This window comes from Dermacentor albipictus, chromosome 8 (assembly GCF_038994185.2).
Source record: "Dermacentor albipictus isolate Rhodes 1998 colony chromosome 8, USDA_Dalb.pri_finalv2, whole genome shotgun sequence".
NCBI lineage: Eukaryota > Metazoa > Arthropoda > Arachnida > Ixodida > Ixodidae > Dermacentor > Dermacentor albipictus.
In genome coordinates, this window is record NC_091828.1 from 107,782,934 (window position 1) to 107,809,023 (window position 26,090).

The window sequence follows — 26,090 nt, forward strand, 5'->3', positions numbered from 1 at the left end:
AATATTCTGTATTTCATTCGATTCGTCTCTCGCATTATGCGGTTCGCATTCGGTTCGCTTCTGGCGCGGTTCGATTCGTGTTTGACTCCGTCTCAAAAATTACCATTCGCACGCCGCTAACGTAAGACATCTAGGTGTAATTAAGAAACTTTCTGAGGCTAGCACGCGACGCAACTGAACCTAAGAAAACAGTAAATAAAAACTAAGGAGTACGTACCTTATCATCCTAACCGTGTACGATCGCAAAAAAAAAATAATTTCATTTCATTTTATTTCCTGCTTCAAAGGGCAGTGGACCACGGGAAAAAGAAGTCGTAGCTTGACAAGCTCCCGAGGTCCACAAGGTTCGTTGACAATGACGCCATCGGGAATTTGGCACAAAGATGGGGATGCAGAAACATAAATGAACGTGAATCACGCACTAATCAAGATTCTCCAATATCGATGAACTAGTTCAGCACCAGGAGTTGTCCCCTGATAACTTTATTACAAAACTCTGTGGTTTACCGCACTTGAATTCCGCGCTCGTTACGTCATTTCGAGCTGGTCATCTGTGTAGGGTCTACAGATGACGAAGAAGAGGCGCACAGACACCACGACGCTAACGACGAGAAAAACCACCACCACCACCGGGAAGAGCAGAGGAAGGCCGACTCGGCCTCCAGGGAGCGCCACCAGCACAACGACAGGGCTGACGCCGACCGGGAGATCCGCGAACTACGGGCAGCGCTCATGGACGCCTTCAACCGGCAGATGGAAGTCAGGTGCGTGGGTCATTCTTTAAAGCGAAAGCTTTACTGGCCGCGAACTTGCGATTTCGCCTTGGCGGTGCTCTGAGGAGGCACATGACGTCACGCCGCGTTCCTCGTCGTTGCGCTCGCCTCCACTCGCTTCGCCAGCTGCATCGCATGCCTGATAGCATGACGGAGGATTGAAAAGGAGAGCTCGCGTGCGCCGCAACCACAGTTGAGGTGGCAGTATGGACGGCGACAATTCTGATAAGCAGGAGGAGTCCTGGAATCGACATCGGAACGAGATTAAGAGGAAACGAATCGCCCGGGAAACAGACGAACAGCGCGCCGAACGACTGGCTAAACGCCGCAACATAGCTAGACAACCAGACTAACCTGGACTTGCAATCAAGATTAATTAAGGCTAACCATGCTATGCCTTACCTTTCGCTACGTATGTCCTGGCATAGCCGAGCTAAGCCACCGCCAATTTTTTTTCTGTTTCCAACGAAATCAGTTTGCGCTTGTAGTTCTGCGTTGACTATCAGTCTATTATAGGCATGCATAAAACGCGTAAATAGCTATGTATCGCGATCGTCTTCATCACGATAGCCGTCGCCATCAACGTCAACAACCTACATTATACTATTTACCTCCATAGATGTGATTTGTCCTTGACTAAAAACTCATGAACTCCTTCTTCTCAGCTGTTACTGTTCTTTTGCTCTGGACAGATACGAAGTGCTTAACAATTATCGAAGAGAACCCGTCCCCACGTGATAAACTCATCCTAAAGAAAGCTGGTACCGATTTCGGACTTTGTTCTCCCCATCAACCTGCAAGGCGAAAAAAGATATGGAGAGAGGAGGTAGTGCTCCTCGTGGTGCTCCTCGTGATGACTTGCGAATGCGAATAAATTTGTTATTGCTATTAGTAGTAGTAGTAGTAGTAGTAGTAGTAGTAGTAGTAGTAGTAGTAGTAGTAGTAGTAGTAGTAGTACTGATCGTAAGTATTTGTGCAGTCCTCATCATCATCAATCACCATCTCAATATCAGAGCCCCCTCCCGCCACCTCTTGAAAAAAGAACTGTATACCTGCTTGAGAATAACTATAGAAGTCGTCGCCGCTCAGTGACCCTCAATCCTCAACGCTATCGGCCACGCTGACTAAACCGTCAAGGGAGACATCACCCTGGGCACAGCACATCATCACTGCCGGACAATTTGCTGCCGTTACTGTCGTTGCCTAGGGTATTAGTAGCTCCGTCTGTTGATTTTTTTTTGCGTTTTCAACCGTTTAATTGCTGCGCGCATAAGGGGATGCCAGGGGGGTCGGAAACTTACCGAACACACACGCTTTCGTGTTAGAATTAAACAAATGTTCCTTTTATATCAATGTACGGTTTCTCGCCGGGACATTCGAGTGCGTTCGTATTAAGCAAGAGGTCGAATTAAACGGGAGCCGACAGCACATTTACGGACGAACCAAAACCCTTTATTGTCATCCTTGCCGAGTTGTAAGCTCACCGCGATCCTCACACTTTCTCTCACAACAGACGCAAGATGATGGAGATCGACAACTTCCTGCTCGCACTCAGCACCGACCTCGAAAAGCTCAGCATCGTCATCAACCAGTAAGCCTTCCCGCTTTTTTTTACTTCACCCCGGGGCAGCTCCTGCGGCGGCCGCGCAGAGTGACCTTTCGTCGTCGAAAGGGAAGTCCCTCTTTGTGCCAGCAATATGCGCTATAGCGACGGGCATAAAGGCGCTACCACTAATGTAATGGCCGCGTATCGACCGGCGCCCTGACTGGAAGCGGCCGCGTAGGAGACAACGCGGAGCGCGGGTACATAAAAGCCACCCTTTGCGTTGCCGCTGTTCGATACGCCTGTGCAAACTAATGTTCCGGCCAGGTTCATTGTGACTGACCGACCACCTTTTTTTTTCTTATTTCCTTTCTTAGATGGGAGACCCAAAAGGTCAAGTATGAAGCGACGGAAAGCGAAGGCAAGTATATGGCGAAGCAAATAACGTCGCGAATAGACGGTGTATATTGTGTCCTTTGTCGACGACCCATACGGCGATGACGTTTATTGTAGAGACCGCAAGAAGGCATTTTTGTCGCGGCGCTAGCTTAGGCATTTAACTATCACGCCCGAGCCGTACTTGCTATGCGTGTTTGTGACAATATGGCCAAGGGCGAGCTGTACTCGTCCATGCCCCAGATGCTCCACTTGCCGGAGACGGGCAGCACTCATCGACTTTACAAACCTGCAACCCACCAGAAAAAAAAAACGATATCAGAAATTTCTTTACCAGCCCCTAATAATACGTCTTATGTGAACAGAATTGATGTATTTATACATCGCTCTACTAATAATCATTCAGTGGGAATATTGCAAAGCCCTTGTAGATATCGTACCAATTTAGCATGTTCTATAAATTAATATATCACATGTGTCCAGCTTATTTGCTCACACAGATGAAGTTTACAAAACCTCAATGTGCGTTTTTTGGTTCTAGAGTTACACATTTCTAGACTCAGTGTTTCTGTTTTCATCTTTTTCTTAAACTCAGTGATTTTCGACGACTTCTTATAAAAAAGGGGTGTTTATGCTCTAAATAACCATTCTCCTTCCTCTATTGTTGGTACAAATAACCTGTACCGTTCTTAAATGCAGCGACATTATTCACATTAGTTGAGCAGCTTTCTTTTTTTAAAAGTATTTCTGTGTTTTACATCGTAGCCACATGGTGGCGTTCTTGACGTTACCTATTTCAATGCATGGGCGCTATGGGAAGCTTTTCCTCCAAAGTGGGTTCATTTAACTCTATGGATATGTCTTTCCTCCGTGAGGATGCCATCGCTTGTCTTAATGACGCACTTCCGGTCCTTACGCAGGTTCACCGGAAGAAGAACCAGGCTACATCCGGCAAGCCTGGGAGGACATCGAGTACATCCAGGGGGAGCAGCAGAAGTTCCTTGCCATGCGCGAGGACGTTGAGAAGGAGTTCGAAGAAGCCAGGGAACACACATACAGATTAACAGAGGTAACTTCGACTGACTTAGCTTGGCTTGGCTGGCGTTTGGCCTTGCTGGGGCGCGTACCTCTCCTTCAGCGTGACAAACCAATTAGCCCAGGAAGGAGTCGAATTATTGTACAAGTTCCAATAGGCATCGGTGATAAGCCGAGTGCTTTATTTGTCACACGTGTTCTTATCGCCTCTAGCTGCAGGACCTTAAGCGCGCTGTCAAAAGCTTCCCTCGCCATCTCCCTCCCCACGTGTAGGGTAGCAAACTGGATTCAGACGGGTTAACCTCCCTACCTTTCCTTCCTCCCTTCTCTCTCTCCCTCTTGACTTACGGCTTGGTACTCTTGACGAACAGTTGCGATAAGAATTAAGTTAGCCGATTCATTGCCTCACTCATGAATTTGCCTAGTTAGAAATGCTGTACGAATCATGAAGCTAGCATTGATTGATGAAATCATAACTAAATATGGTGATATTAAATTAACAATTGATATGATTAATGAATTAACTTTTCATTGATTGATTGATAGATTGATTGATTTAAACTGCTTATAAACCGAGCTTCTTGGCTTTCGCAAGGTGAACTTTGGTTTTTCCTCTTTTTTTCAGAATTTGCCGAACGTGGCGAGTTCTGAAGAGCAGCGTGAACTCCTCAGGTTACTGACCCAAGTCCACAAACTCGAAGTGGAAAGTATCCTTTGGCTCAATCAATTCAAAATAGCTTCTATCACGTGCGAAGCAGGTGTCTAAAGTAAAAGAATCTATAGCTGCACAATCGCCGCTCCCAAATGCGCCCACACGTGGAGTCACCTCATCGGAGCAGCGCCACACGGTAGCTGCTTCATTGCCGTCAGACATTCGTTTCACCGCACGTCACCGTTTGATCCAATTGACAATTTAATCGTTGTGGAGAAGCCGACAGCATGGTACTCGTACCGACCTATCGCCAAAAGCACGTAATAAATCGCGCAGTTTACTACTATTTATTTCTTAGAAATTGTAGTCGCGACACGATCGCAGTTTTAAAGCTAGGTACCTTACAAGTAGGTCGCGCTGCGAACTAAACAGGACTCGCACGCTCAAAACTTCTGTTACGTTAGCAACGTTCGCGATTGGCACTCCACGCTACGATCACCACCATAATCGATTCAGTTCAGTTCAGTATGTTACATTAAAGTGCCCCGTAGGGGCATTACATAAGGGGGTGGGTTTCTTTATAAAAATAGCGAAAACATCCTGAGAAATAATTATTCAACAAAGTCGTCGGTTAGATGTTCTGTGAACGAAGATGGACAAGTGGTAGTAGTGATGTTGCTGGGAAGGCCGCTCCAGTCTGCGGCGGTACGGAAGAAAAAGGAGGCTGTGAAGGTGGTTGTCCGTGCACGTGGGCGCGCCACTTGAAGTGGATGGCTGGTGCGATGAGATATGCGTGCTGCTGCTGTGATGTAAGGCTCTTGGTTAAGGGAAGAAAAGAAGAACTTGTGGTGCAGGGAAAGACTGGAAATGTGACGTCGACCTGAAAGCACTGAGAAGCCGGATTCCGATTTCAGAGATGAAACGCTGACGTCGTACGAGTATGAGGTATGAATGAATCTAACAGCACGATTTCGAACTGATTCTAATGCGTCGGTGAGACATGCTTGATGCGGGTTCCAGATGGCTGACGCGTATTCCAGTTTCGGCCTGACAAGTGACTTATATGCGAGGAATTTTACATATGGAGGGACGTGCCGTAAGGAACGGCACGAACCGTTGTCAATGATGAACACGCTCACGTAAGAAGAATCAGGGAAACCCAGAGGACGAATTTTTATCGACGAGTGCTCGAAGCCACCATACAACGGGTGCATAGCCAAAGGAGGGTCTTGATTCTGCCAGCTTCTATTATTTGAGGCAGCACACGAAGGTTTATTGGCCAGTTCGCCTGCTCCACGATGCCACGTTCGACGTTTCACCTACGCTTGAAGGTTGTTCCATGTCCATCGCTATCTGTAGGGAATGGCGCAGTCTGGCATTGCCAGGGCTAGCTTTCGTGTTTAGACACCCAACGAAACTGATGGAGGAAAAGCCACGGAGTTGAACTAATATATAGCGAGCAGTGAGGACGTTGTCGGCTCGAATCCCATCGGTGGTAAGTGGTCTTGCTTCCCCTTTCACATCCTTTTTTCCCTTATTGATTCCACATTTCAATTTACTGAAACAGTCCCTTTTTTTTCTACGTGTACATGGCGTTCTTTGATTTCATTGTCTCGGGTTCATGTGGTTGTCTACTGACAAAAGATCCCACCATTCGGTTCCTCTTGTGGCACCTCTCGTTGAGTGCTTAGCAAGGCTTTGCTAGACCCGGTGCCTCGAAGATGTTATTTCGACGGATTGCTTCTTCCTCAGGTCACGTCCCACGTGACGCCTGTATAGTTTACATGCCGCCTCACATCTTCGCGTTGGGTGTGCGTGACTGGCGCTCGCTAAGACTCCGGGGGTTAGGCTTGTCACACAAACAGCGAAATGAAATAAACGGAAGGACAGCCGCCGCCGTAGCTCGGTCGCTAGAGAGCATTTCCCACGCGGGTCGCCCAGAAGATGAGGGTTCGGCTGCCACCGTAGGCAAACTGCCCTATCTTTCACGTTCGTGACCATATATTTTCATTTTACTTTTTTATTTACTTAAAGGGACACTAAAGTGAAACAATAAATCAGTTTAGACTAATGAAGCATTCATTGAGAACCCTGTAGGCAGTCATTTAAAAAATATATTTTGATTATTAGATGAGAAAATGAAAGTCCAAGCATCATTATTTGAATTTCGCGCCGAAACCCCAGCGCCTCTACGACAGCATGACGTCAGGGATTCCAAAGTATGTTTTCGTATTTGGGCCGCGCTGGCTGAATAAAAGTTCCCGAAACTTGCCATGTTTAATATTTGGTTCCTTTAGAACACAATGTAGCCAATCTGTACCGCTATATATAATTAGTAGGCCCTAGAAGATGCCATCAAAATCCAAGACGTCACAGCCCCCAGGTGCAAGAACTTAAGTAGGCGTCGCCACCCGTATTTCGTTCTTGCGCTTTTTCTGGCTTACCAAACGTCTTATCGTTGTAAGAGTGGTGTTTTTGGTGTTGTAGAACGGTGATTTACTGATGCAGAAGAAATATTTTTTTTCCCTTTAGTGTCCTCCCTTTAAATACAGCACCAGAAAGTATGACATAAGGCGTGGATTGTAGAATTTCTTTTAATTGGCTGTTGCGCGCAGCGCCGACATCGATAGTGAAGTTTAGCGCTGGGCTTGAACTCCTGAGAGGATGTGTTAACTATACGCAAGTACGGCTATACGTGGGAGTGCTTGCGCAAAAAAAAAAGATCGTTCATTAGCGATTTAGCGGTAAATGCGAGAGGAAAACGCGCTAGGGCATTGAGTCTCGCCTCCTTGAGGTCCCGGATCCACGATTAAAACCACGTTCACCACATTGTAAAGTTTGGAATAGGAGCTCACTCGACATGCGTCCTGCCTCTTCGAAGAACGCAGTCAAGCGGACGGTGGTCCGGAGCGGTGCATTTCCTATCTGCCTCTGCCACGTGACCGGATTCCCACAGTTCACACACACACATTTTTTTTTCTCCGTTCTGATACCCTTAATGCTCACGCATTAGCATATCTGGCACCCTTTGTATATGCTTTAGTACGACGGCAAGGGGATGTAATCGCATCGCACAGGCTCCACTGCGCGACTTGTAAGGAAACGGCGCCAGCGAAATGACATCACTTTCACACTGTGAGCGGTAACATTATTTCGCACTTTTCTCGCACGCATGGTCGGAGAAAATTTAAGATAAAAGGCGTACGCTACGAAGGAAGTCTTTCCATATTTTTTTTTTGCCGCCTGCAATTTTAGAATTTCTCAGAGTTCATTTCGTGAAAAACTTAAGACCTGGTTTGAGCAGCTTTGGCGGTTGAACAGTGTAGCATCTACCTTGCAGTGGACATTAGCCGTTGAGTTACCATATAACGTTTTCGTTATGAAGTCTGTTCCAGCTCAAAGAGTAGAGGCTGAGAGCCATGTCGAAGGAAACCGCGTTTGCGTTCTTGACTTCAGCTACTCTGAAAAGAAAAAAAAATGAAGCATGGAATGCTGTACCATGGGCAAGTGGAACTTCTAGACTTCGTGAAAACATAAAAGCCTACGTCAAATTTATCCCTCATTGATAGCGTCGCGTTGTAGAGACGGTCAGAAACACAGCAGCAAAAACTGTCAATCGCGAAACTAACGCTTTCATGACTAACGTGATGTCACTTTTTACGTCACAGCTATAGCAGCGCCAGTCTCTCCAGTGGCGGCCCTCGAGGCCAATATATGACTCGCCGAAGGTTCCAGAGTAATCGCGGGTGCCAGCATGTATTCCAGGAAGTGCTGTGCCATTCGCGTCGCGCATACACTCAGATTGCGAAAACGTTGGCGACAACAGCCAACGAATAGAACTATCGATATATATATATATATATATATATATATATATATATATATATATATATATAATCAACGAGAACAAAGGGGGTTAATCGAGGGGCCCGATGTTTATTATGCGAAGCATATTAACGTAGGTTTCGGGCCTTCGCGCGACGCCCGGCGGTGGTCACCATTGACCTTCAAGTGACCTTCAAGTAGGTCACGTGACATGACGTCACGTGATGACGTCACACCGACTGCAGATGGGGCCTCATATCGCGCCGTCGCGCGCGACGCGGCGGCGGCGCCACCATCGCTGCATCACGTCATATGTGACGTCACGCCAGGGATGACGCGCGCGCGCCCGCCGTCGCGTCAGTCTCTGTGCCCGCAACCGCGCCAGCGTCTTTGCGCCGGGCGTGTATGCGGTCAAGATGCCTCCAAACGCTAAGGATACGCTAAGGTTAAGCCCAGTGGATGCGAAGCATCCACTGGGCTTAACCTTGATAAGCTTCCAATTTTTAATCATAGCATAAGAAGCCAACGAACAAAGACACCAAGGACAACACGAGTAATTTCCCCTGTGTTGTCCTTGGTGTCTTTGGTCGTTGGTCGCTTATGATATACATATATATATACAGGGTGTCCCAGCTAACTTGCACCAAGATTTTAAAAATACCCGAGAGCTCTACAGAAATCGTACCGACTGCGTAGTAGCCGTAGTCGTATGTAACTTACGGCCAGCATTTTTTTTTCATCACGAAGTATTAATTAATTACTTTTAATTAGTGGACTTTTAAATTATTGCTTGAATCGCAAGCATATCAATTACGAAGTTGTAGGGGCACCTCAAATAACCTCCGAATCAAGCATTTGTCTAGTGCTCAGCTTTGCCTCGTTGGTTATTCCGAGAAAAAACAAAAGCGCCCGAAACACCCAAAATAGGAAATACATAGGCGCTCTCGCGCCGCTACTCTAGCGCCCCCAAGCGAACAGCCACGGATACACGGCTTTACCAGCGGCGGCAGCTCGGTACAGGGCTTCACGCTATGTGATTTTTTTATTTATTTATTTCACAATATTGCAGGCCAATGTGGCCCAAGCAGGAGTGGAATTACAATGAAATGGGAAAAGAACAGCACAGAAACAAATTCCAACAACATTTGGACGACAATATAATACATAGGTTTGACTGGGATGGTATTTATCATACATACACGTAAAAAGAACAACACATCAAGAGAACACGCCGCTGACGCATTGATAAGCGTTGCGGAGCCTTGTACGATGCGGCGATAAGAGAATGCAGCCATACTTCTTTCAATGGTTGCTTCTAGGCGCTTGAGTGTGTGTGGGAAGTGATTTTTAAAGAGAAATGGAAGAGATAAGTGCAGTGCCGTAACTGTCTCTCACAGGAGGACGCCTCAACAGAACTGCACGGGGAAAGGGGTGTGGGGAGAAAAAGATGGAGATAGTGACCGGAAGTAAAAAGAAGAGAGAGACCGGAATAGCAAAAAAAAAAAACGTGCGAGTGCTCAACCATTTCGTATGTCCCGTATTTCGCGGGCTTTTGTGTTTTTTTCCTTGGAAAAAACAACCAGGACCCCTTCAGCAGGAAATAAATGCTTGATTCTGAGGTTACTTAAGGCGCCGTACAACTTTGTAATTGATATGTTGGCGATTCAAGCAATAAATAAGAAGTTCACTAATTAAAAGTAATTAATTGAGTAACACTTCCTGATAAAACATATGTTGGCCGCAAGTGCATACGACTACGGCTACTATGCAGTCGGTACGATTTCTCTATAGCTCTTGGGTATTTTGAAAATCGTAGTCCTAGTTAGCTGGGACACCCTATATATATATATATATATATATATATATATATATATATATATATATATATATATATATATATATATATATATTAATTGACAGGAAACTATATTAAGGAGTGGTTGTCGGGGCCCCTCATTCCAGGGCCCCACTAGCCTCTGCCGCCTGCCTGACCTGGCTGATTAGGCAACTTTTGTTGTCCTGCCAAATCGGTAAGGGCGAGCTGTTCCTCCCACTGTTCCAATGCGTTATTGCTATTTGGCCTGTGAGGGCGCTTAGTGTACTCTCAGGTTACGTGCATTAGGGTGGGTATGCCACCGAACCACGGGCAATTGGCCCCATAGTGAGTGGGATACATGGCGCTTGGGATTGTTAGATGCGGGAATACCCCTGTCTGTATTGTGCGCCAATCGTGGGCCTCTTCCCTGCTTAGTTGTGGCTGAGGCGGCGGGTATTTCCTGCAAACTCTGCGCTGATGAGCAAGGATATCTCTGACATTTACGCGTAAATACATGTGGGATAGATGCATGAGAGGGAAAGTATAACATTCGATGAACTTCTGATATGTGCAGACATTTCTGAGCCGGTGAAAAGCGGTGACCGAATAAAGATAGTGAAGCATGCTTGTCAGTGGTACTATGTACATTTCCTATACATTTGAGAAAAAAGAAGGAAAGCTGACGAATTTTCCTTTACCTTTTATAGGCGAACTAGGGTGGTTGCTTGGGCTAGTTGGTAATTCATCATCAAAAATAACGTACAGCGCAAAGGACAAGGACAGCGATAGACGACATACACAGCGCTGACTTCCAACAAGATTTTGTTGGAAGTCAGCGCTGTGTATGTCGTCTATCGCTGTCCTTGTCCTTTGCGCTGTACGTTATTTTTGATACTTTTATAAGCTTTGCTGTCCGTGGTCTTAATGTGTTTCCTAAGTATGCGGGGTAGCTCTCCTTTTTACCTTTTTTTGTGAATAAGCTGTAGCAGGCCGCGAATACCTCATTCTCCTTGACCGGAGGTGTCCATCAGAGATCGAGATGCAGACCGACCAACTGATCAGGGAGCACGAGTTGAGGCAGCGGGACCTGATGATAGTGCGGTACGACCGCCAGCGGTTGCTGTGCGACGAGATCATCGGCAAGCAGAAGGTGCTCATCGACGGTACGTTTCTTTTATATTATTATTATTATTATTCACGTTTCACAGCTTGCACGCGTGCTTGCTGAGTGAATCGCACAGAAGAACAGAAACGCGAGAGCCGTAGACCTAACGGGAAAGCATCTATACTTTCCGTAGGCTGTATTAGCAAATTTTTGTGAGGTACTTGCAGCTGAAAGGGCCCTGTGTGTTTGGAAGTGATGATGATGATGATGATGATGATTATGATGATGATGATGATGGCGGTGGTAGTGGTGGTGGTGGTGGTGGTGGTGGTGGTGGTCCTCTCCGGTCTCGGGATTGCTGTGAAAGCGCATTTCAGATTCGGTGTTTGCCATGTCCACGTTGTCGTCGCCTATGGGGGAGTTTACTGTCGTTATCGTCATCAGTATAGATCATGGAGGAAGGAAAAAAGTTAGGAGAGAGCATCGCGCAGCGCGATTGAAGCCACACATGTCGGCCCACCAAGTGATCGCACGTCAAAGTGCGCGGTTGGTTTCAGTGTTCCCGCTCTGCAGGCAGATCCACGGCAGGACAACCGAACGAACGCGCACCGAATAAAAAAGATGGCCAGGCTTAGCTTGGTTAAGCCAAGAATGCGTTGCATATTGCGCGAGTTGGGGCCCAGCTTTGCCTCCGGCTGTCGTGACGTCACGTCACGTGGTTGCGCTAAAGGTCAATGGTGGCTGCCCGGCCGCGCCCAAGGGCTGAACTGAGTGATTGCAATATGCAACGCATAAAAATAGAAGCAACTTAACAACAAACATAGCAAACTTAAAAGAGAATAGACCCGCGTATGAGACGCGCAGCAATGAACAATGGCTCATACCCTCAATGGTGGCTGCCCGGCCGCGCCCAAGGGCTGAACTGAGTGATTGCAACATGCAACGCATAAAAACTACTGGCATAGCTCCTGGTAACCAAAGGTCTCAGCAAATCTCGATTCTTGCTGCGTGATCACAAAGCAAGAGAGGTCACGTGTTACACCGCCTCTGAGGAGCGAATGGCTGTCTTCACGGAGCGTTCGCGTGCCGAGGCTGACTGCGTGACGTAATGCTGTCTCCCAACGTTTTCCTTTCTCCGTGATATAGGTTACGCCCACTACAGTCGAAGGCCTTTCCCCATCAATCTCCAATTATTTTTGTATTGCGTCAGTCGAGAGAATCCTATACCTCCAAATGTCCTAATCTGACCTAATCTTGCGATCAGCGTCAGATTAGGGCAAACTCAAAGACGAAAACATCCAAGCCCTGGTAGCTGGGACGTTAAAGCAAATAGCACCGGCTCCCTATAAGTGTGAACATCCCCTCTTTTTTCACAAGAGCAAACCGTACGCACGTACGGTTTGCTGTCCTGCACAGGGGAAGGGGTTTAAGGAAAGAATAGAAAGGAGAGGGAAGGAGGAAGGTACTATATATATATATATATATATATATATATATATATATATATATATATATATATATATATATATATATATATATATATACACGTGCGGATGTCACTGCCGTCACCGTTAACGCTGCCGTCATCGGGCTGCTGGACGCGCGTCGTTCCTACTTTATCTGGTAGATTGCGCCTCTCAGGTGTCCTCACCTAGAGGCTAAGTCCTACACCGTGGTCTAGGGTAACTGTCTCCGAACAGTCAACGCATATGCGAAAGAAATACATTTGCTGAACTCGTATGCTCATCTATTCGACCCCTCAGATGCTCCCGACCTAATCAGTACAATTTTATTACGAGTGCAACGTGTACAAATAGAGTCGAATGTTCTATTGCATTACCACCTGCTATGTGCCTCCCCTTTTCCCTGTCTCTCTCCCGTACCCCAATGAGGTAAAGCCGGCTGGAGACCTGCTCTCCTCGCCCGAACTCTCCTTCTTTCTCTTCATTGAGAGGAACCTTTAGCTCAGGGACAGATATTAAACACAGGGAAACGGAACAATCGTGTTTGCACAACGACTGCACCAAATTTGATCAGATTTGTTGTATTCAATAGAGGAAGTCTAACAATGAAGTGTTTTTTTTTTATTTATGCAATCAACTTTTTATAGGCAACATTGAAAATTTGCAATTTCTTAAATATAACCCAGCGGTCAAGTTTACCACTCTGCAACTTATCAATAAAAAACAATATCCCAATGCATACCATACATGTAAAGCGAACAAAACTGACGTATTATACAATACTCTGGAATGTGCCACTAATTAGTATGTAGTTTTGCTAAACCCTCCTAGACAGTGCAACAACTCCAGAGTTATTGTAAATTCATATATCGAATTTGGCCGCTTTAGACGCTCTCACCGACGCAATTTACAGAACTACTATATTTGCTGCTGATATAGAATTACGGATTTGTAAGCATTGACTTAATTTTTTTTATTGGCTTACGGTGATAATTATCAGAAATGCCAGGCCCTATGTGCAAAAAAAAGATTCCGTGGTTGAACGCGGTTAAACCAAGTTTGTCGAGCGATAGCACGGTTTTGCTTGGTTTGGGAAAGGACACAGAGGCTTCTCCGCGCTGTCAGCAACTACCGCATCTACAATCGTAGCACAAGGCAACACGCAGACGCTGCTCGGCGCGGCAGCAGTAGCGAGCGAATTGACCTTCACGCTGCGTCTCGCTTCAACGCGAAACTAAGGGTGGAAAGCACAGCGCATATACGAAACTACCAGCACTCGGCGCACTTTGCCCGCATTGCGGATAGCGTGCAAGATATGGGCGCCCACGCGGCGAGCGCAGCAGCCGCTGGTAGTGGCATGCCAAGTCCCAGATTGACCTTGGCTGAGCTTGAAGGTCAGGTTTACGGAACCAGGCGTTTTCTGGTCTTGTACCTGGAGTAGTAGAGCTATCGCTCTAAAGCTACGCTTGCTGTGGAGTCACTAGAATGTTTCTTTCTTTCTCAAGTGAAACACGTTTTATTCATATTGGTGCATCAGTTGTCTCGTGAGAATATTTTTGTTTACCTTTTACAAGTATCTGAATATACGGAAATCTCAGCTGACCTCGAGTTAAAGGTTCCCCTCAAAGCCACCGTCTTGAACGGTGGCAGGTTACGCCAGTTGTTGTGGCATTGTGCTGCGCGGGTGCTTAGTATAAACAACAAAACGACGTCAGATATGGGCGAGAGGTCGTCCCTGTCTGATGGCATCCAGTTGTTGCTACTTGGTGTGGTACACACTTGCTCCTCCCTTATTCCAGCCACTGCGTCGCACATGTTTTAACATGACACGAATAAATTGCGAGTCTCTCATTTCGTCGTTTGTTTGTTTGTTTGTTTGTTTGTCCGCCCTTTGTCATTGGCTCACACCCACTATATGGGATTGGCCAAGATGCGGATGTTATTAGCGATTAGTAATTCCTAGAAATCAACTGAAGTAATTCAGACAGAATCAAAACAATAGAACGTAACTAATAACTATAAATCTGACTAAACATTTTTTTCAACGTGCTATAAACTCTCCAACGGTTGAGCAAGCATCCTTGTGACGTTGTTGTTGTTGTTCTTGCCTAAAAACATGGATACATTGCCCAAGAGAGCACATCTCGTCTTTTTCTTCCTGTCCTTCTCTGTCGCACAGAACTGTCTTCCGGAATGCGACGCCGAAAAGCGAGAAATGGTGAGTTTCTGGCTGTCGAAACTGCCTCGAAGTCTTACTTTCCTTTTCTTTTGCGACCTAAAGAAATCTAAAGTGCTTTTCTGGAGTCCTAGTTTAAGCTGTCCTACACGTCAGACAGTGTGCGAGTAGTTCAGTTTAAGGAATGCAGTAACACAGCAGGCACGTAAGTGGCAGCGGCACGGCTGATAGCCGTGCCTCTTCTTACGTTTACTTCAGCTGCATCGCACTGGAAATGTCTTTGTGACGCGTCAGCGCTGTACTCTCAAAAGGGGTAAAACAGACAGAAATATACCATACATGCTAACAGCTACTGCTGCATACGCCTTGCACCAGCCGCTAGGTTGATCGCGGTCATTGCAACTCTACCCGTGTGTGCTCTTGTTTACGTCAGTGTCACTATAGATGGCGCTACCAGTGCTGCTTCGGATGCCTGCCTCTCCGATGTCTCATAAACTGTGACACACTTACGGCCGGCTAAATCTGTATATCATCGTCTCACCTGCCTCTTTTGTCGTCGATTTCCAGCAGTATAGTGGCCGTGGTGTGTTTTTGGCTCTTGCAGTTGCTTCCCGCGCCTTCAGTAGAAAAGGATAATAAGCATACGGGCTTCTAGTTTCGCTTCCGTTGCCTTGAGTAAGGTAACGCTGGACTGGTTGCGTTAGCACACCACGTAATAAATTTTACAGTCATTGCAGTTTAAGGAACACCGCAGACCAAGCTATCTATATGGCAAAGGCACTACTCGTAGCTCTGCCTTGTGAGTTTTTCCTCACTAAAACAAAGTCATGGGAACGTTTTTGTGCCGCATCACTGTTTTCGCGGAAACTAAAAAATATTCAAAAAACACATTCTCAAAACGACTGTTACAACTCACTCAGCAAATAGGTAGAGCACGGTCATCGCATTTTGTACTTCTGTGGGCTCTAGTAGCCGTCAGCATCGCAGGATAGCGCTACCAATGCTGTCTCGTGCGTCTAGCCCTCCGGCGTGCTGGTATACTCCGTGAATTCCGTAAACTGTGTCGTGTTTAGCGGACGGGTTAATACTATCCTTATCTCGACTGCTTCTCTTGTCGTCGACTTCCAACAGCCCAAGCCACCAGGGAACTGAACGAACTGTATCGCATCTACCAGCAAGAAATCCATGACCTGAGCACTGGTCGAGACTCCGTCATGAAACACTTGAACGTGAATCCTTACCGGGTAAGCATGTTCTACGAGATCCTCTCACGTAAAGCATGCAATCTTAAAAAGCCAATTGACAATGAAGCCAAGAAAAGCATAGAAGTTAGCTGAGATTGAAATTGGTATGCAGCAAATAATGAAGAAAGGGGATAACACTGTCCCACTGTTCTCCCTCAACACCGAACAAATTCAAACCGCCTTACGAAAGCATACGTCACGTATCTAAAGACACATTACTGCAAATGGTTTTGTGAATATAAACCTCTTTTTTATGCGAAGCATATTACGAGGGCTCAACCCAGCTCCTCAGGCGCGGCGGTGACCATGAAATCACGTGACACCGTGACGTCACGACAGAGGAGAAGTGGCTTTGGCTCAACTCTTGCAAGACGGGCTGGGTGGGAATCGAACCAGGGTCTCCGGAGTGTGGGACGGAGACGCTACCACTGAGCCACGAGTACAACGCTTCAAAGCGGTACAAAAGCGCCTCTAGTGAATGCGGTGTTGCCTTAGAAACGCGCTGTTTCTAAGGCGTGCGTCTCTTGCTCAGGCGCACATTTCGTTGCCGCGCCGAACGCTGCTTTGCTCGACGCTCACCGCGTCCAATGCGGGGCGCGTAGTCGCTGCCCTGTAGCCCATTGTCTTACACCCCTTGGCGGGTCGACGGGAACGCTGTCGCGTTCCACTCTTGAAGGCGAAGAAGTAATGCATGAGTTGTTTCTTCGTCTAGCCGAACCAAATATAGCCAAGCAACAGCAGTTCACCAGGCTAAACAGTGGTTCAACAACTAAAATAAAGGCTAGTATGTTTCGCATCCTGGGCTTAACCTTACCTAAGCCACAGCCATTTTTTTCGATCACTTCAAAAGTATTTTTACGCGTGCAGGGTTGTGACATTTCTGCTTTTGCGGTAGTACTTTTTTTCCCTTGCCGCGTGTGTGTAATGGCTATGTTGCCGTATTGCTGCCTATAGTCAAGCAGCCGTTGCGCAGCTTTTATCCTGCCATCGGCACCCCTTATGTGGTAAATACTTATGTGGTAAATGAGCTTCTTATCTTATCACCCACCAACCGCAGCCAAACTCTGTCTTGGGCCTCCGACCTCTTGGCTCCAGCGAGAGCATGTGGGACTTGTCCCACATGGAACCTCTCCGGGAGGAAGACGACCGCGTCGAATCTCAAGGCGTTCCCCTGTCCAGGTGAGCAGAGATCGCCCCCCTTCCTTGATAACTTCGCGCTTATACCCTTTGCATGTGCTCAGCGATTCAAAATTAGCGACCGGTATGAGCGAAAAGGCTTCAGAGACTGAATCAGAGCGTTCCCGCCCACCTCACTCCGCAGCACATTACAGGGACACCTAACGGTGTGGTACTCAACTACACGATTACGCGCATATTACATCACTATCTTAGAATGAAAAGCACAAGCTCCGTCTCTCCCTTCCTTTCCTCCGTCCCCTCGCCCACACACACAAAAAAAAGATTTTAGAGAAGCCGTGGGCTATTATTGTGAATGTAAGCGAATGGACAAACGCTGCTAGAAAACTGCGTTATTTGTGGGCTTGAAGTCGTATATTTATTGCAATTAGAATATTTATTCAACGTTCGTTGTTTCACTGCGTAATTCGGCAAAGAACAGAGACATTGACCATCGCATATGTTGAGGTATATACATAGTGTCGGTGGCATTAATGTGTAAGCAAGTTGGTCGTATGTGGGCTATGTCCAGCTGTGCGAGGCGCAGGCATGGAATGCGACCGCCATTTTCTTTTCCTGCCACCGGAGCCTTAAAGGCTTTAAAACTACACTGCGCATGTTCTTTGTGCCTTCCCGATTTGCAACATTTTCTTTTTCTCCCCGACCCGCTGGGGCCACCAGTAGCTCGCCTGCACCGTGACGTCACGGGATTCAGCGAGCGTTATTGGCAGGATGCATCTATACGAATGCTCTTCGAGGACAACAGCTCCGCACTTGGCGCTCCATTTTTCTTTAAAGGGACACTAAAGTGAAAAGTGATTTCTTCTGCATCAGTAAATCCCCGTTCTACAACACCAAAAACACCACTCTTACAACGATAAGACGTTTGGTAAGCCAGAAAAAGCGCAAGAACGAAATGCGGGTGGCGACGCCTACTTGAGTTCCCGCACCTGGGGGCTGTGACGTCTTGGATTTTGATGGCGTCTTCCAGGGCCTTCTAATTATATATAGCGGTACAGATTGACTACATTGTGTTCTAAAGGAACCAAATATTAAACATGGCAAGTTTCGGGAACCTTTATTCAGCCAACGCGGCCCAAATGCGAAAACAAACTTTGGAATCCCTGACGTCACGCTGACGTACCGGCGCTGGCGTTTCGGCGCGAAATTCAAATACTGATACTTGGACCTTCATTTTCTCAATATTAAAACTATTTTCTTGAAATGACTGCCTGCAGGTTTCTCAAACAATGCTTTATTAGTCTAAACTGATTTATTGTTTCCCTTTAGTGTCCCTTTAAGTTAAGTTGCGTAGTAGTAACGGTTGACACTGTCGAATCATGTCACGGTACGTGATTTTTTTTACAGCAATTAAACTCGTTGTAGTGCTCCTTGCTTGCTTGACATGTTTATTTCTCATTTTGGATAAGATCATCCATTCATATCCGGCGCTCAAAAAAGCTTTCCACATTTCCAGCTCACATACCCTAGTGAGTGAAAACAAAAAAAGTGAGATTGGAGGGCCGATATTCGCAGGGCCAACTGCCCAAAGCTTTTCTTTTCTTTGTCAGTGCTCTTTCTTTCCATTAGTTCGAGAGCCTTCACTGGTAATAAGCCCAGAGTCAGGATTGACTGCAAGTTGCTCTTGCAAACAAATCCGCCTTCCAATTCCGCCTTGCGGAAATTGTGTCCTCACAAATAGCCGTCGGATTCTTTTCATGCGATCCCCTTTGGATAACAATGCTTTACAGGGCAAAAAAAAGAAGAAATGCCGAATTCCATGAAGCTTATGTCTAATAGTTATGTTGACTAGTAAAAATCGGGCAAAGATTTGAGCAATTTTCTTCTCGTTTATTACATAACAAGGGTCTCGAATCCGGCAACATTGATGGCTTCAGGTAGCATGTGTAGGTTTATTGACCAGTCACCTTCACCCGAAAAAGATCACGTTCTCGCGACGCCTGCGGCAGAAACGACGTTCCACGTCCGTCGCCAAGGTCTGTGAGTGGTGGCGCTGGCTAACACTCCCAGGGTTCTACTAGGAAACATAAATACCCAAGAAAGTGGATGGGGAAACGGCGCCGCGGTAGCTCAATTGGTAGAGCATCGCGCGCGAAATGTGAAGGTTGTGGGATCGTTCCCCACCTGCGGCAAGTTGTTTTTTCATCCACTTTCATTTCCATTAATTCAGCGTTTCTTTATTTCATTTATTAAGCCCAAGTAATTTTCCCTATGTTGTCCTTGGGGTCAGTGTTTGTTGGCTTCTTATGATATGACAAAGCTTATGTGTATCATGTTGTTACCCCAATCGCAATGATGGCTGTGTTGAGCAATGCCATCGGCCTCATACCTGCAGGAGGCTAATGGAGACGTACCATGGCGATGAGGATAGCAATAGGGGCTTGTTGGTACGGCATGTCTTATTCTGCTATAGCGCACGCTTGACACGGACAACAGAAGGCACATCTGACACACACAGCGCTGTGTGTGACAGATGTGCCTTCTGTTGTCCGTGTCAAGCTTGCGCTATAACAAAATAAGATGTACCATGGCGATTCTAAGTCTATTAGACTTCAAATGCGTGAGCACAAATCCGGTGTCTGACTGAAATGTTTACCGATTTGCGCTTAGATGTTTCTGGGGTGCTTGCATTGGTTTGGCCGTACACGAGCACTCTTGTGTTTTAGTTTCCATGCCAAGCGATCAGAGTTTGAGATTTTCCCATTTGCACTGGGCCATTCACAGGGGCCGGCCCTCTTCGTCAAGTCGAAAGCCGATACAACACAAAATAGTTGATCGCACGTATACATGACGCACGAAGCATGTTTTGGCGGCCAAGAGAATTCCCGCGTATACTGTATAGTTATACCGTTGCGCCGGAAGGCTACACAGTGATCCTGTGACGACCTTGTATGAACTGACATTGCCTAAATATCACGGAGAACGAGCTAAAAGCATCTCCAAAATATTCTGCAACACGCGACGGCAACACATTCAAGTAGCGTGGCGCCGGCTAGCACAAACCAGAGAGGAGGAAAGAGCGCGTTATCCCTATAGTCATTCGCTTACTCTGGATCATCACTCTACAGACTTGATGCGAAACCTGATTGTGGCTTCATGGATGACATTTGTGAATGTTTGTCATCAGAGTGCTGAACTTGCTTTCACCTTTGCGCATCCTTCTTGCTATGTCATCATCATCCCTCATCACATCTTTATGTCCCCGTTCCCCCTCCCCCTGTGCAGAGTAGCAGGCTAGAGCACCTTAGCTCAGGCCGACCTCTCTGCCTTCTTTCAATTAAATTATCTCTCTCTCTCTGGATCATCACGAAACGTACAGCTTCGAACGTTCGTATGTTGTCGGTGTAGTCAGTCACTTATGCCTCGGCGCATTCATGCTAGAGTGCGCCTGTTCGTCTGTTCTTGATACGTGGGCGATAGACTGGGCGTTAGTTTGAGTTGGGGTGGATGCGTCTGCATATCGTGCGAGTAACGTACTATGCCGGGAAGAGGCGCTGCTCTCTTTGCCGCTGTGTGACGAGTGGTATACTCACTCATGCCGACTTTCCGGAATAGATGTCCTTTCTTTGGAGGTTAGCGAATACAACGCACGGCGGAAAACCGTCGCACCCCGAAGGACCGGAAACATCGGGCAGTCTCGGGTACCAGTGGTCCGAGAACTTGGCCACACGGAGTAATTCCATTCCTTAATGCGCCCGTCGCTGTTATTGCACCCACCTGCTGCACACGTCTGCCGATCCACATTCTGCAGCACGAATGGAGCACACCGCGTGCGCAACCAGCCAGTTGCATTTTCGGCAGCTGACCGCACGGGCAGTATGGGGTAATGGTTTCGCATTCGTGGGCTTTCGCTTGAAGGCATGGTGCAGCGTGCCACCGGAAGCGCCACCTCGTTCCTCTAGAGCAAACTACTCCGCGTAAAGGGTCTACACGGTTATCTACATACCAGGGGCGTAGCCAGGGGGGGGGGGCTTATGGGGCTTCAGCCCCCCCCGAAATTTTTTCGTGCTGTCCATGCACCGCCGACCAAAGCGGTCCCCGGCGCCGGAAATCACTCCGGATTTTGTCTAGAATGTCTTTTTGGCGCTCGAAAAGGCATTTAACCGCGAAGGTTGCAAACTCAGGCTGGATTTCATGGCAACGCCCATACACCAGGAGTCACATAACGCCAAGCAGTCTCATCCGAGCACAAAGTTTCAGGGGCGCTTTGATGGTGAGCGGGCTCGCCGCGGCATCTCCCTGAGGCCACGGAATCTATGGAGCGCATGGATATAAATTGCGAAACTTTATTGGTATAAATCTCATAAGCTCTTGATGTGAAAGGTGCATTGACATTTCCAAAGTTGTGCTTTAGATTTTCAATTGCGGAAATTTGTGGGTTTAATATTGTTATAAACATTTGACGCCAAAGTCTATTGACTTTTCTAAAGTCTACACCGGAACATACGACGAGACAAGCCAAATCAACACACTAGCAGACGAGTTGACAAAGCAGGCAGCGAGGTCTAATGAGACGAAGCGTTGGGGTGGTTCATTTGTGCCGTCATGTCACATAAAAAAATATCAACATTTTTTTTTACCTACGCCAGAAGATCCATGTCAAGACACTAAAGCCAGCCAAAGTAACAACGTTCTTATGTATTTTTCTACTTTGACTTTTATTCGCGAAGACACATTACGCCTCTTCAATTTTTTTTTTGTTCTGGCTACCCTACCCGCGGGCTGCCAGAGCCAGCCAGAGCGCATACGTTTTTCTCGCATGGCCCCGACCACCATGCGGTACACTTCGGTGTGCGTTCGGTTTGCTCTGGCCGAGTGGATTTTCACCGGACAGAGTTTTGGACGCTTTCTGGCTAGCAGACGAGAAAAAAAAAAAACAATGGTCGCTCGCCGCATTACTGTGGGGACTCGAAGGATTGCACCGCATTCCTTGAGCGGAACCTTTCCGGAAAGTCTTGTTTCGCCGCTGTAGGATACTGAGCAGTATGCGTATGGTTCTCAGTGGACCAAGCGTCTCATGTTTTCTTCGGTATTCCTTCCGTAGCCCCATTAGGTGCCCGAAGGAGGCATTAGATTCTGGCCAACATACTTTCCTGTTTTTTGTTTTTTTCATTTCGGTGCCTCCGCCTCACAGAAAAAAAAAGTACATTGTTGCGGCGCAGGGAATTGTCGCATGGTGAAAGTTCGATTTTGATACTTATTTTGCGGAAAGTAATGGGCGACGGGACGCTTCAGTTGCCGGATACGTTTATTATATTATTGCGAAAGCAATTATATGGACACTCCAGGCGCATTCCTGCCATCGCCCTCATGTTTCGGAGTCCAGTCCAAGGGCGATACCATCGTGACCACGCGCTGCATGCTGTATGTGCGAGCGAAAGCGTAGGAGGGGAGGTGGAATGGTTGAACCGACGATGGTGGCTCAGTCTTGTGTGCGCAAAGGAGAAAAGCGGGGAGCAAGCGCGCTGCCTTCCGTCGCGCGCAATACATCGGGGGGAGTGGATAGAATGGGGGTGGAATCTAGGATTCTGTGAATCTATGATTGTGCAACATGTTTATTTGCCTTGTTTGACGCATTATATACAGTTACTTCTTCTTACATACATAGACTCATTGGAGACTTATACGTATACTTGAATATCTTGTTGCGAAGTTTTGTGTATACATGCAGTGAACTTTGTTTCCAGTGACACTTTTTTGTCCTTTATCAAGCCGTATTTTCGCATTTGCATATCCCATTGTATCTTTGCATTTCTAATGTACGAGGGCGAGTCAAATGAAAGTGAGCCTACCCTAACCGCGCAATAATGCTTCGGTTCATTATCTGCGAGGCATGCGCGTAGGAGAACGGTATGTCTCATTTACAAAAGTGACACGCAGGTGTGAAGATAAATGTTCTTTAATGCTCTCATACACTGAGTTGAATATAATTGCGTCACATAATGGACACTTCAAAAGTTGAACAGCTCGGTGTCGCGAAGTTTTTGACAGCTGATGGTGTTTCCAAAACAGAAATTAATCACCATATGACTGCCGTGTACGTTGAACACTGCATTTCATTGACCACTGTGAAGCGTTGGAGCAAACGGTTCAAAGGACGTTGCAAAGACATTCCAAGGCCGGGCCAAAACCATCGTGCAATCACCCCCCACACAATTTCAAAGGTTCATGAGCTGCTGCAACAAGAACGGAGGATAAGCGTCGATGAACTGGCAGACCGTCTGAACATCAGTCACGGTTCCGTTCACGCCATAATTCATGAGCTTCTCGGTTATCGGCTCTTTGGTACGCAATGGATCCCCAAGATTTTTATCCATCGCGAGAAGACGGAGCAGTTTCGCGCTGCCTTGACTCATCTGATCGGGTATCACAATGAGCATGACGACTTCTTGTTTGCAACTGTGATCGGGGACGAACATTGGTGCCACTACTACGAGCCTGAAACACGACGGCAAAGCTTACAGTGGAAACATTCGAATTTACCACGCCCAAAGAACGTAAAGGCCAACAGGGTCCATTACTGATAGAATTTGCTAAATCTTGAGAGGCTATCAATTGTTTCCGATATTGTAAAACGCCAGAACGGCAGCGTGTCGCAATCAAGAACGAACAACGTGGAAAATTGACGAATGGGGTCATCTTGTTCCACGACAATGCCTGTCCCCACGTCGCTTATGCGGTTAATACAAAACTGGCCAAGTTCAAGTGGTTCAAAATCCCGCCATACAGCTCAGACCTGTCACCTTGCGACTTCTACATTTTGGGGCAACCGAAAAAACAGCTCAAGGGAACCAGATACAGACTTTTTGAAGCAGCAACCCAAGAAATTTTATAAGACGGGAATCACGCAACTCGTTAGTCAATAGGACAAATGTCTAAATTCTCATGAAGACTACTTTTAAATAATGTACCCCGTTGTTGGCTCATTCAAGTGACTTGCCCTCATATATCTTGAAGAACTCCTGCTTTTTATACGTGCTCTCTGTCGCAACTATAACTTCGGTGCAATTACTCACGATACACGACAAGGAACAGCTACTCCTGCGTAATACATTGGAACAAACGACAGCGTCATTGAGATTTTTCACTGGCCATTGCACATATACAAGAATGTAAGCACGGTTCTTGAATGACAAAGTTTCATTAACATATTTGTCCTCAACTTGTTTAGTTCGTTGCCTTTTAATTTTTCATATCAGCGGCATGCACTGCTTTCCTGGTTTCGAACTGACGTAGTTCTAAAGTTCGTGTGATATTTTCTTTACTTAATAAATAGACAAAAACATGGAAGCATTGACGTCAGTTATGTTGGGCACAATATTTGGCACATACGAGTACAATATTTAATGAAAAAATACATATTTTATTTGTATTTACAGTGCGTAGCTTTCAAGAATTCGTTTGCAGCATCTTTGGCAATGACAATGCAGTTATTATTCATGTATTTGATCCCTCGATAAATTGTGTAAGAGGAAGCTTTAGCTTGGGCCCAATCCGACGCGGCCTATTCAAATACTTGTAAAACGCAGAAATGCTTTTCTGAGATAATCCTGCTAATCACTTCAATTGAAATTGGTTGCATTTGAGAGAGAACGTTTAAATCCTAGTGTCTGTTGGAAACAGAACTTCGATTTAGGGCCTGAATTTTGTTTAAAATATTTTGGAAAATTCGAAAGTTTGAAAAAATAGAAGCACGGCGTTTACAAACTAATAGCTATGCATGAAGAACAGATATTGTGGTTCTGTAAACGGCATTTATTATGACAGTCAAAGCGGACAAGTTTGCTGTGTCAATTTGTATCTTACGTGAATTGGTTACGTTGTGTACAAGGGTTCTGCAAAAGCCGTATTTCCACAATACTAAATTTTTTTAGATTCATGTGTAACATATCTATTTTGTCCGCTGTAGATCTACTATTAGGTGCAATTCACGGAATTGTGATAATATTTTTCATTGTTGAGTCACGGAGTTTTAAACTTGATAGTTTCGTTTTCTGAAAATTTTTAATTTTGGCCAATTTTTAATAAATAATTGACCACCTAAATGAAAAATTCCAAGCCAGTAGTCACGAGACTTAAACATTTGCTTTTAAATGCAATAAACCTCCTCAAATTTGGTGAAGTGGTTGCAGGGAAAAGCGAATTCCCCTTCTACATGTACTTAAATAGTAGCACCCGAGCTAAAGCTTCCTGTTGAGGAGGAGGCTGAGCTGCAAGGTGCAGCTATATATATATGTATATGTATATATATATATATATATATATATATATATATATATTGGGCCAGTGGCGTAGCCCCCCCCGAACAAAATTTCTGGCTACGCCACTGCTACATACACCCTGCTATGGTGTCTAGATCCTATAGAACTACAGTGGCAAGCTAACGCAAACCTGCCACCGCCGACACCACGCCGCCGACACGCAGCCTCTAGCGCTACGTTGGATAAGTACACGAGGTGGTGAACGCCGACGCACACATTTGCAATTTCTGTTTACATGCGTTAGCTTTAAAGGCACGCAGCGCGATCGAAATTCTTTACCACTATTGCTCAGGATTGGCGAACAGCATGACCAATCGGAAAATATCTAGACAAAAGCTGTGCAAGCTGCCAGGTTAACATGGACGGTTCGGTAAGAAAGCGTGCGAGGAACCAAAGCTTGTACACCGTTCCGTAATTTCATACCTCAATCCATTTTCGCACGCAGTGTCAAGTAGGCACCATTTATGATTTCATTTGTTAACCTGTTTTGTTTACATCAGGTATGATGCATTACATGTGATGTACACCCGTGAGCAAAAGTATACGGACCAGGGATTGCACGATAAAACTCATTTTCTCCTCTGTCTGTGAATGCAAGTAGAAA

General features: G+C 46.2%; 1 protein-coding gene across 6 annotated transcripts in view; it reads left to right on the forward strand.

Moving 5' to 3' along the window:
• The window catches only part of LOC139048971 (kinesin-like protein KIF19), a 214,136-nt gene that overhangs the window by 118,558 nt on the left and 69,488 nt on the right, over positions 1-26,090 (forward strand). For all 6 annotated transcript variants that reach the window (XM_070523981.1, XM_070523983.1, XM_070523980.1 and 3 more), the window contains exons 11-19: positions 560-764; positions 2,287-2,364; positions 2,694-2,737; positions 3,633-3,781; positions 4,373-4,454; positions 11,072-11,203; positions 14,788-14,826; positions 15,916-16,028; positions 17,086-17,207. In XM_070523981.1, the coding sequence (XP_070380082.1) occupies positions 560-764; positions 2,287-2,364; positions 2,694-2,737; positions 3,633-3,781; positions 4,373-4,454; positions 11,072-11,203; positions 14,788-14,826; positions 15,916-16,028; positions 17,086-17,207 (964 nt within the window). The remainder of the gene's footprint in view (positions 1-559; positions 765-2,286; positions 2,365-2,693; positions 2,738-3,632; positions 3,782-4,372; positions 4,455-11,071; positions 11,204-14,787; positions 14,827-15,915; positions 16,029-17,085; positions 17,208-26,090) is intronic.